This window comes from Quercus robur, chromosome 2 (genome assembly GCF_932294415.1).
Source record: "Quercus robur chromosome 2, dhQueRobu3.1, whole genome shotgun sequence".
Taxonomy (NCBI): Eukaryota; Viridiplantae; Streptophyta; class Magnoliopsida; order Fagales; family Fagaceae; genus Quercus; species Quercus robur.
The window spans coordinates 19391065-19403748 of record NC_065535.1 but is presented as its reverse complement, the minus strand read 5'-3'; the positions used below and the strand labels follow the sequence as shown (position 1 = coordinate 19403748).

Here is a 12684-nt window from a genome sequence, read left to right as displayed (position 1 = left end):
TTTGCTACAATATGTTCTTAGTGCCCTACTTGATTGTAAAACCTATTTGGTCAGTAGCTAAATTGGCAACTCAAATGCCAATGAACTATTGTTGGTACAATCCAACACTTTTGTAACTTTGTCTATCTCCCTTTGTTTGGTATCAAAAAAAAAAAAAAAAAAAAAAAAAGGAGTTGGTGGATATCTGAAGAAATTTTTCTGCTAATTACTTCCTAATTTGGCTACATGAATTTTGTTTTCACTTTCATTTTCGAGTCCACCTTCACGCAAGTGCCTTATAGTTATCGTCTACTATTTTGTAATGCAGGCAATCTTCTTAAGACCCTTGATACTCCTAGGATTTTCATTCTCCTATCTTTTATGCCAAAAAGAAGTTGTGTGTTCCTTGTATGCAAATATGTTTGACACTTTTCATGGTTACAACGGGAGAGAAAAGATTTGAACCTTAAATGTTTCTCTTAAAAATATCAAAAATTGTCAATCAATGGAACTACAAAGCTTTAAGCATGTTTACCATATCTTAAATAAAATATCCTTTCCCCAATCTAATTTGTCCAGACAAAATAATTAATAACACTAGTAAGTTGCCTGTGTGATGCACGGATAATATTGTAATTTTTTATGTAAATTTTTTTTTTATATAATATTGTACATATATTATAGCATATTTGATATAAAACTTTGTTAGTAATTATTTCATTATAAGAAGTGTAGTGACACAGGCCCAAATATATATTAGGCCATGGGCCTTATAAGGAAGATGTAAGACTTTGAACTTCACGAGCAACCTATGACTGTAAAGGCTGGGGGAGGTGAGCCGATGAGGAATATCCCCTTAGCCAAACGAAGCAAGTATCAAAATGTGTGTCCTATCATCCAGGGTGACATTGTAGGAAGTTTTATTAATAAGGATGTGCATTATGAACATACAGGAGGGATGGAAGCTAGGAAATATCTAAGGGAAAGTTGCTACCACCGCATTGAATGTTCTATAGCTAACTCTCTAGCAGCATTAATATGGAAGTGATATCTGAACAGTGTTTTTTAGCCTTACAACTACCCCCAACGACTTTAGAAGGGTGCTGATGGGACAAGGATCAACCCAAGCAATTTACTGTCCACGTGGAGGGCAGAGATGAAAGGGGAGAAATAGTATAAATTAGGAGGAAGGCCTTAAGAGAAAGGGATCGAGAAATTAAGAGAGAAAAACTGTAGCACTCCAAAACTGAACTTGTAATCAAACTTAAGAATCAATATATAAGAACTGAGCTCAAACTGTGCCGATAACAACTTTCTTTAGATTAAACCAGTCTATCTCCATTTTCTTTTCATCTAAATCCACTTTACTTGTTGTATGATTCATTAAAGCCTAGTTTTCCAACCCACTCTCTACAAATTCATTGTATTAGGCTTTTGGGCCTAGGTTCATTTATCCTTTGAGCTAAGGACTCAAATTACGTCCTTACAATTGGCGCCATCTGTGGGAAATTCTTTTGTTTTAGTGAGTTTGACGTTCAAATATGGTAGGTTCAGGTCCAAACCAGGCAGAATCTACGAGGTCCCAATGTGAAGATCATTTTGTCAACCTTGAGCGTAGAAGGGACCAAAAGGTTAGTGTGCATACCACCTATACTAGCAGGAGCCAGTCCCGAAATGGGAACCACCTTTCTCATGAGAAGGATACCAAAGCCTTGCAACTGGAGATTGATCATTTGAAGAGAAAGCTGCGCAACGAACGGCGAAGGCAAACTCCCTTCAACTCTGACTTCTCCTCTAACGATGAGGAGGATGGTAGTTCTAGACCCAAGTCAAGGACACCTCTTAGTGAGACCTTCTCTTATGACAAGGACTATCACCATGAGCGCAAAAACAGGAGCTCATCTTCCAGAGGCTTGGGAAATGATGCGATGAGCAGGGCGCTCAATCAAATCTCTAGATCACCTTTCACGCACAGGATTAAGGGAGGAAGGCTCCCTCGGTAGTTCACCCAGCCCACGTTCACCATGTACAATGGTCGAACAGACCTTGTGAAGCATGTAAGCCACTTCAACCAGAGAATGGTTGTGCACTCCAAGAATGAGGCCTTGATGTGTAAGGTGTTCCCCTTCAGTTTAGGGCTTATGGCAATGAGGTGGTTTTACGGCCTAGGTGCAGGTTCCATTGATTCCTTCAAGGAGCTCACCCAAGCATTTGGATCTCATTTTATCACGTGCAGTAGGATTCCTTGGCCCTTGGATTCCTTGTTATCCATGTCCATGTGAGAAGGGAAGACCCTGAAAACATACTCAGACAGACACTAGGAGATGTTCAATGAGATCGAAGGGGATTTCAATGACATGGCTATAAGAACATTTAAGGTCGGCCTGCCTGCCGAGCATGATTTGAGAAAGCCCTTGACCAAGAAGCTGGTAAGAAGTATGTGTCAACTTATGGATCATATTAACGAATACAAGCGGGTTAAGGAAGACCAACAGCAGGGGAAGGGAAAGGCTAAGGTTATCCTTCAGGAGAGGAAGGATTTCAAGTCGGACTGTTACAGCAATAACAGACCCCATAGGGATTTTACTGGGCAATCTGGGTCTACGGCTCCGCAGATGGTTAACACAATGTTCCGAGAACCAATACATCAGGTCTTGGAGAAGATTAAGAATGAGACATACTTCAAATGGCCAAACAAGATGGGAGGAGACCCCATGAGGCGCAACCAAAGTCTTCACTGCCAGTACCACCAAGACCGTGGACACACCACCAAGGATTGTAGAACTCTATGGAATAATCTGGATTAGCTGGTTCAGGAAGGAAGGTTGAAACAATTCTTGTATCATCCCAATGGGCAAGGGGGGCAGACCGGACCTGAACTCCAGAGAAATGCTTCTTCGAGAGACCATTTGGGCACAATTAATGTCATTCTCGCTGCACCAGGAAAGATTGGTTCTCACCCATCCAGGGTTATGTCTGTGGCTCGGCCACCTGCCGAGGACCCTGAACATCAACCAAAGAGGGCTAAGGTGAAGATCCGACCGACGTTGAGCTTCTCGGAGGATGATAAGGTTGGAACCATACAACCACATGATAACGCCCTGGTGGTCACCCTCAAGATAGGGGGTATGATGTAAAAAGGGTGCTAGTGGATCAGGGTAGTGGGGTTGAGATTATGTATCCTAATTTGTATAAGAGACTGAACCTAAAGCTAGAGGATTTGACAAGTTATGATTCACCTTTGGTGGGCTTTTATGGGAAAGTTGTTATTCCGAAGGGTCAGATTAGACTACCAGTACAGACAGGCTCAGAGGTGGTGTAGATGGATTTCATTGTGGTGGATGCTTATTCTCCCTACACAACCATTGTAGCACGACCTTGACTACATACCTTGGGGGCTATTTCTTCCACCCTCCACTTGAAAGTGAAGTATCCGTCCAGGGATCAGATTGAGGAACTGGTTGGGAGCCAGTTTGTGGCTAAACAATGCCTGGTAGCTGCAATTATGCATCAACCTGTGACCGGGTCCTCAGCCTCTACTAATAGGGGTTTATAGCAATCAAGGACTCCAATGTCGCCCTCGAATGGGACAGCCGAGGGGGCAAAGTTTGAGGATTTAGAGAAAATTATTGTAGGTGATGATTCAAAGAAGATTTTCAGGTCGAGGCTCAGCTGCCTCCTCAGGAGAAAGAAAAGTTGATAGAGTTTCTCAGAAGGAACATTGACGTGTTCGCGTGGAGTGCTTACAAAGCTCCGGGGATGGATCCGAGCTTCATTTGTCATCATTTGAATGTCAATCCATCTGTCACCTCCAAAAGGTAATCATCTCGGCGCTCATCTAAAGACCATTATAATGTTGTCAAAGACGAGGTGATGAAACTTAAGCAGGCTGGGGCTATTAAGGAGGTATTTTACCCTGAGTGGCTGGTCAATACTATAGTGGTAAAGAAGAAAAATGGGAAGTGGCGAGTGTGTGTGGACTTCACAGATTTAAATAAGGCCTATCCAAAAGACCCTTTCCCTATGCCTCGGAAAGACCAGCTCGTAGATGCAATTGTAGGCCATCCTCAAATGAGCTTTTTAGATGTCTTTTAGGGATACCATCAAATACTACTGGCCTTTGGTGATCAGGAGAAGACAGCTTTTGTCACTCTTACTGGAAATTACCACTACAAGGTGATGCCTTTTGGTTTGAAGAATGCAGGGTCTACCATTTAGAGAATGATGACTAGAATGTTTGAACCACAACTGGGCAAGAATATTGAAGTCTATATAGAAGATATGGTGGTTAAGAGTAAGGTGGTGTCTGAGCATGTGGGAGACCTTGGGGATATTTTTGAAGTACTAAGGAGACACAAGCTGCGCCCTAATGCTTCTAAGTGCTCATTTGATGTCAGATCAGGTAAATTTCTAGGCTATATGGTCACTTATCGCAAAACTGAGGTCAATCTCGATCAAATTAGGGCAATTAACAATTTACAACCACCTCGGAATCCCAAAGAGGTCCAGAAATTGACAGGAATGACTGCTGCCCTAAACCGATTCATCTTTCAGTCAGCAGATAGGTGTAGGCTTTTCTTTCAATTGTTGAATAAGTGGAAGGGATTTGAATGGACCAAGGAGTGTGTCCTGGCCTTCCAGCAGTTAAAGGAATACCTTTCTCGACCACCTGTCAGGTCTAGCCCCGAGGTGGACGAGGTCTTGTTTGCATACATTGTTGTGACTTCTCATACTGTAAGCTTTGTGCTAGTGCGAGTTGACAATGGTGTGCAGAGGCCAGTTTACTATGTAAGTAAGTCGTTGCATGAAGCAAAGGTTCGTTATCTATCATTGGAGAAAGCCATTTTGGCAGTGATACATGCTACACGTAAACTCCCCCACTACTTCCAATCTCACACGATTGTTGTTTTAACCCAACTTTCACTTCGATCACTACTCCAGAATGCTGACTTCACAGGGAGATTGCTAAGTGGGGTATGATCCTAGGGGCTTTTGATATCAAGTACATGCCTCACACCTTTGTCAAGGGTCAAGTCCTTGCCGATCTGGTGGCCGAGTTTGCTGAAACCCCATTTGAAGAAAAAATTGAGAAACAGAAACATGGATGGAAAATCAGTTGGCATGGTCTTACTGCAGGAGCCTTTATCTTGGAAGGTATACATTGATGGTGCAGCAAATCAAAGGAGATCTGGAATGGGGCTAGTTCTAGTATCTCTTGAGAGGATCACTATTGAGAAATCCTTAAGACTGAGCTTCTTGGCCACAAACAATGAGGCTGAGTATGAAGCTCTATTGGTGGGGATGGCCATGGTTCAAAAAATGGGCAGAAAGGCAGTGGAGATATTCTCGAATTCAAGATTGGTTGTAGGCCAAGTGAGAGGGGATTTAGAAGCCAGGGATGTGAGGATGCAAGAATATTTGAATCAGGTCAGGCACCTACAGTAAGGATTTTGAGTCTTTCAGCTTGCTACATATCCCTTGGAGCGAAAACATGCATGCTAACTCTCTGGCCACTCTTGCAACCTCCTCGGCATAGGATTTACCTTGGGTCATCCTTGTTGAAGACTTGTGCAAGCCTACTAAGGCGAAGAGGGAGATGGTCCATATCCATCAAATTAGGGTGGGGCCTAGCTAGATGGACCCTATAGTGCTATTCCTTAAGGAAGATATCTTACTAAAGGAGAAATCAGAAACTGACAAGGTGCGAAGAAAAGCTCCTCAGTTTTGGCTATCTAAGGACCAAAAATTGTACAAACGCTCTTTTTCTGGGCCATACTTACTATGCATACACCCAGAAGCATCAAAGCTACTCCTTGAGGAGTTACATGAAGGGATTTGTGGAAGCCACACAGGAGGTAGGTCTTTGTCTCACAGAGCCCTCACGCAGGGATACTGATGGCCGAATATGCAGAAGGAAGCACAAGAATATGTGAAAAAGTGTGACCAATGCCAAAGATTTGCACCAAACATTCATCAGCCGAGGGGAGTCCTTAATCCCCTGTCTAGCCCTTGGCCATTTACTCAATAGTGCTTGGACATTGTAGGTCATTTCTCTAAGGTAGTAGGAAATAAGAGATACTTGCTAGTCAGCACAGATTACTTCACCAAGTGAGTTGAAACTGAACCATTGGCAAATATCAGGGACATGGATGCCAAGAGATTTTTTTGGAAAAATATTGTCACTTGATTCGGTATCCCTCATACCTTCATCTCGAACAATGGTCTTCAGTTTGATAGCAAAGCCTTTAGGAAGTACTGTTGTGACTTAGGAATTACAAATAGGTATTCACCCCAGCTTATCCATAAGGGAATGGACAGACCAAGGCTGTCAACAAGGTCATAATGAATGGACTTAAGAAGAGATTGGATGATGCGAAGGGAAAATGGGTGGAAGAGTTGTCATACGTCCTTTGGACATATCGGACTACACCTCATAGGTCAACAGGGGAGACACCCTTTTCAATGACTTATGGTGTCGAGGCTGTTATCCCTCTGGAGACTGGGTTCCTAACTCTGAGAATGAGTTCTTTCACTCCGAACAATAAAGATGGGTTGTTAGGGAAGAGCTTAGACTTAGTTAAAGAGCGAAGAGAAAATGTCATGGTCCAATTGGCATATTATCAACATAAGCTCAAGTAAGGGTATGATGCCAACGTGAAACTAAGGCCGTAAGCACCTGGAGACTTGGTGTTAAGAAAGGTTTTAGGTACTGCAAAGAACCCAGCATGGGAAAAGCTAGGGCCTAACTGGGAAGGGCCATATCGCACCACATCAATGGCAGGAATAGGTGCATATTATCTTGAAAATCTAGATGAAAATATTGTACCACGCCCCTGGAATATAAACAACCTCAGAAGGTATTATTATTAATGAAGACGTTCCTTGTCATATTCTCGTTTATTATGTTATGCGTTGTATTCCCTATTATTTATTTGGATATCAAATAGAATCTTGGTTATATCTGGCTCCTCGGACCATATACCTTGCGTAAATTGATATTTTAATGACATCTTTCTAAGTGTTAAACAGAACCTTTGTCATGCCTGGCTCCTCGGACCGCATGCTTTGGGTAAATTAACACCCTATAACATCCTTCTAAGTATTAAATAGAACCTTATTCATGCCTGACTCACTGAACCATATGCTTTGGGTAAATTGATATTTTAATGACATCTTTCTAAGTGTTAAATAGAACCTTAGTTATGCCTAGCTCCTCGAACCGCATGCTTTGGGTAAATTAACACTTTGTGACATCCTTCTAAGTATTAAACAGATCCTTAGTCATGCCTGACTCCCCGAACCACATGCTATGGGTAAATTAATACTTAATGACATCTTTCTAAGTGTTAAACAGAACCTTAGTTATGCCTAGTCCCTCGGACCACAGGCTTTGGATAAATTAATACTCTGTGACATCCTCCTAAGTATTAAATAGAACCTTTGTCATGCCTGACTCCCCGGTCTACATGCTTTGGATAAATTAATACTTAGTGACATCTTTCTAAGTGTTAAACAGAACCTTAGTTATGCCTGGTCCCTTAAACCGCATACTTTGAGTAAATTAATGCTTCTTGACATCTTTTTAAGTGTTAAACAGACCGTTGGTTATGCCTGGCTCCTTAAATCACATGCCTTGGGTAAATTAACACTCTCTATTTATTTTTCTAAGTGTTAAAACAGATCCCAGGTTATACCTGGCTCCTCAAATCACTTGTCTTGGGTAAGTTAATGTTCTTGATTATTTGCCTAGGAATTGGGCAGAACAAGGGCTATGTCTGGTTCCTCAGATCACACCCCTCGAATAAGTCAATATCTGTTTATTTTTTACTAAAATATCTGTTTATTTTTTACTAAGTGTTTTGCTCATCTCCATAAAGATTTTACCTTCTCTGTTGGTTGCACAGTTCTCAGTACAAGCACATGGTCATTTTCCTTATTATTTATACAAGTTTAAATCGTCTAAGTTAGCAGCAATGCACTACTATTGGCTTTGGTAAAGTCAGGGTGGCAATAATTCACTATTGTCAACAACGTCATTAGTTTTAAGTCCCATTGGAGGGAAAAATGACAACTACACCAATCATAAAATAAATATTAAAGAGAAAGGAAAGATTCATAAAGTGAAAAGTGCAACCCTTTTTATTAAATAAAGGAAAGGTACATTATACACAATGGCAAACTTCCACTACAGAGGAAGAAGATCAAGATGATGAAGAAGAAGAGGAATCAATCGTTGGACCCTTTTTTTCTTCTAGCTTCAAGATTTTCTGCTATCAAGGTTGAAAAACAGGAGGCTAATCTATCCTTGTTCTTGTTAATTTGCTTGATCAATCTTGGATTGTTTTTATATTTGTGCACACATGATATATGTTGTTGAGTGAAAACTAAACTTTGTCTCACCAAAAATCTAATGCTATCTGCACTAGCTAGGCCTTGGCAGGAGGAGGAGAAGGGTCTTCTTTCTTGCTCGGCTGAGAGGTAGGAGCATCTTTGGCTTTAGGGTCAACCTCTTTGGATTTGGCCTCGGCCTCCTTTGCTTTGACTGCAGCATCCTTAGCCTTGGCAGCATCCTTGGCCTCTAAGGGGGGCTTAGCCTCCTCGCCCTTGCCCTTATCCATGGCCACCTCAGCCTCTTGGCCTTGATCACCAGCTTGGTTAGATCCTTTAGAAGCCTCGGAGGGGGGGCGAGAAGGGCCTGAGCAGTCAGGGGCTACTCAGAGGATTCTGGAGCAAGGGCAGAAGGAGGTGGAAGGTCAGTTGGGATCTCGTGGATGTTGGAAGGGTAGTAAACACTCCCAGCCTGCCTCCACTCTAAGTCAACAGGGAACCCTGCAAGGTTGAGAGCCTCTGTCCAGATCTCCTTGCAGTAATCCCTGCATACCTTAGCCAGCTCCTCAGTCAACTGGACCTCAGTTTCTTCTACCTTGAGGTTGTAGGACGCTTGCCTCAAGGCCTCGGCATCTTCCTCAGCCGTCTAAGTGACGGCTTTGGCTTTCTCCAGTTTAGCTTTGAGGTTCAGGACTAGCTGCTTCTGTGTGGCCAGCTCTATCTCAGTAAAATAGAGCTTTTTGCGCTAATCTTCAGCCCGGTCCTAGAAATTCTTCGGCCCAGCCTCAGCGCTCCTCCTCGCCCTCTCCTCAGCAGCCAACTTGGTGGCCAGCTGCTGGTTTTCTTGCCCCAAGGACTTGTCGACCTCGGCGTATAAGTTGGCCTCAACCCTAGCCTCTTTCCAGGTATCTATGACCCATTCCTCAACTACAAAAACCTCTTGGACAGCCTGCACAAAAACGACAAAAGAATCCCATGTAAAAAAAAAAAAAAAAAAAAAAAGGAGAGAATGGAAAGGGTACCTTAACATTTAGCTAAAAGATATGATGATGAACTTACCATGGCAAGATCCCTCTTTAGGGACATAAAGAGGTTCGACTGCCTCATACACTTTAGAGCCTCCATGTCTTTCGGCAAGAGTAGGGGCTGCTCTAAGGTTTCAGTAACGTAAGAGAAGTGCCCTCTCTGGAACTCCCTAATGAAGGAGCTCCATGGGATGGCAGCGCCATCCAGCTCCAGCTGAGGGCCATACTTGGGTCCTCCCTACTGTCCACAGAGGAGGCACGCTTGTCTTTGGATGTCTTCTAGTGCTTGGCCTCCTTTTGAGAGACCACCTCACCCTCCTCCATTTCTTGCTCCTTCCTTTTCTTTTTCAAGTTAGGGTAGGGGAGCAGGCTGACTGTGGTTGTAGGATGAAGGGGGGGGGGGGGGAGAGTAAGGGGAACCTGAGATTTTGGAGCCTCCTTGGATGATGACCCTTTGTTCCTCCCAGCCATAAGGTCTCTTAAACCTTTCCTCGGGTTTAGGCCATTTCTTCTTCTTCCTCCTCAAAGCTGTCAACTACACACGCTACCACGAGGCCTGGGGTGCGAACACCTGAAAGTCTATCGAACTCTTCCTCGACGTCCAATATGGGGATGACAAGAGCTCACTGTTCCTCCCTCTCCTCCTCAAGTTAGAATTGGTCTATTTCCTCCTCGAGTGATAGACGTGAGGAATTAATCTCTTCCTACGGGGCTGCTGCTTTAGGGAGAGCACGATGGAGGGGCAGTTTGACTAGTAGGAGATCTTCTCAAGCTAGAAAAAGCGGGAACTGAGACGTCTATCCTACATTGCCGAGGGTTGCTTACCCTGATGGCGTTGCCAACGTCCTAGAAAGCGTCTAATAGCGGCTCGAAATCGAGGATGAGGTGGACCGCTCTTAACTGCCCGTCCTCACTCACAAACACTTCGGACCTTAGGACTTTGTTGAGGTCTGCGACATTGACCAAACCAAGGCGAGGTGCTATGTGCTTTTTATCTGCAAAAATGGCCGAGGAGTAAAAGCATGGTCAGACCAATAAAACTCACCATCAAAGGAAAATGAAATGCTAGAGGAAAGAGTAGCAAAGCTGAAAGAACTAAATCCCATTTCATGAGACCTAACCCTAGGATACCCCACCTGGCTCTCCCTCCTGAGTTGGGCAGTGAAGACTGTCGTGCCATTCCCCAAAGGCAATTAAGTAGTCATCCTTCAGGCCCTTATTGGACTGAGAAGACACGATATAAGCCTAACAATGGAGGACCTAGACTTGAGGTAATACCCTAAGCCAGCAAATGAATGGCACTCGTACATATGGACTACATCATGCTAGGTAAGTCCCAAACCAATCTGCTCATTAAGAGCACCAACGCTACCTAAGAATCTAAATAGGTTGGGCGCGCACTGATGAGGACACAACCTATGGTTAAGTAGGTAATCTCGGGTTACCCTACCCATAGGAAGCGTCATTCCTTCTTCTATGAAGGTGATCATAGGAATGACAACCTCCCCTTCTTTTCTATCTGTAACTATGTAATCTGGAGCACAATACCGCAGGGCAACCCCCTGTGGAATGTGATATTTAGCCTTAAAGCCCTCCATACCGACGGGAGAGTCTACGAGGTGCTTAAATCTACCCATTTAGTTAAGCTAAAGGGAAACAAATGAAGTTTTCAAGGAAAGGAAATAGAGAATGGAAGGCCAAGGAGACTGGCCGAGGAGAAAAGAATCTAGAAAAGAAGAAACTTACGAGAATGAGCACGTGTGTTGCTTCTGGTACTTCTTAAAGGTTTAATTTTTTTTTTAAAGAAAAAGACTTGGAGACTTTAGAAACTTGGGAAGCCTTGAAGGTTTAAGAGTTAAGAATTTCTGGAAAGCTCGAAGATTTGTAAAATGAGGAGAAATGATTCCCCCAGGTGCCTTATATAGAAGGTGGAATTGAGTGGGAGTTATCCCACTCAAATTTCAAGAAAAAATGCCAGCCGTAGGATCTATATCTCACCATAGAATACGAGGAACAAAGTGCCACCTGAAGCATTTAATGATACGTCATGGGCTCCAAAGTGTCAGGAATAGTTATGGGACACGCGAAGCGACATTCTTATGTGTGGAAGTCAAAGAAACGTGTGGGATTTATTGTTCAAAACATCAAAACCCCATTTTTCTCCTCGGATAGGAGGGGAAATCCGGAGTTTTGAGGCGCTATTATAGGGATGTAGGCCCAAATATATATTGGGCCTTGGGCCTTGTCCGAGGAGGCTTAGTGGTCTGAGGGTAGATCAATAGTAAGGAAGACATAAGACTTTGAACTTCACGAGCAAGCTATGACTGTAAAGGCTGGGGGAGGTGGGCCGAGGAGGAATATCCCCTCGACCAAATGAAGCAAATATCAAAATGTGTGTCCTATCATCCAGGGTGACATTACAGTAAGTTCTATTGATAAGAATGTGCATTATAAACGTACAAGAGGGATGGAAGCTAGGGAATATCTAAGGGAAAGCTGCTACCACTGCATTGAATGCTCTGTATCTAACTCTCTGGCCACATTAATGAGGAAGTGATATCTAAACAATGTTTTTCAGCCTTACAGCTACCCCCAAAGACTTTAGAAGGGTGCTGATGGGACAAGGATCAACCTAAGCAATCTACTGTCCACATGGAGGATAGAGATGAGAGGGGAGAAATAGTATAAATTAGGAGGAAGGCCTTAAGAGAAAGGGATCGAGAAATTGAGCCAGAAAAACTGTAGCAATCCATAACTGAACTTGTAATCAAACTTAAGAATCAATAAATAAGAACTAATCTCGGACTATGCCGAGGACAATTTTCTTTACATTGAACCAGTCTATCTCCATTTTCTTGTCATCTGAATCTACTTTACTTGTTGTCTGATTCATTAAAGCCTAGTTTTCCAACCCACTCTCTATAAATTCATTGTATTGGGCTTTTTGGGCCTAGGTTCATTTATCCTTTGGGCTAAGGACTCAAATTGAGTCCTTACAAGAAGAAACAATTATAAATTGTATACACATATCCATTATAATTATTCTATTCCAATAATGAGCAATAAAAAAAATTAGCTTTGGATTAATATTGTATGATAAAAGTTGATAAAATCATGTTAATTCATTCCATATTATTTATCTTTATTATGTGATGTAATAAAGAGCTTCATTGCGAAATCTTGTTTTTTTTGTTTCTTCAATGCTTTGTTTTTTGTGATATGGCGATGCTTGTAAAGCTTGTTGAGGGGTATGTTATAATCATCTGTTTCTTCAACTTCAATGTTTGAAGTTTGGTCCGTCCCTATTTGTTCAATTTTTAAGCTTTCATCACTTTTTCCTTTTGTTGCATCA

General features: G+C 42.6%; 1 protein-coding gene across 1 annotated transcript; it reads left to right on the top strand.

Annotated features, from left to right (window-relative positions):
* The first annotated feature begins 2303 nt into the window (after positions 1–2303).
* On the top strand, positions 2304–3116 carry LOC126695905 (uncharacterized). Its single transcript, XM_050392704.1, has 2 exons — positions 2304–2630; positions 2796–3116. The coding sequence occupies exons 1-2, from the start codon at positions 2304–2306 to the stop codon at positions 3114–3116; spliced, it is 648 nt and encodes a 215-aa protein (XP_050248661.1).
* The last annotated feature ends 9568 nt before the right edge of the window (positions 3117–12684 follow it).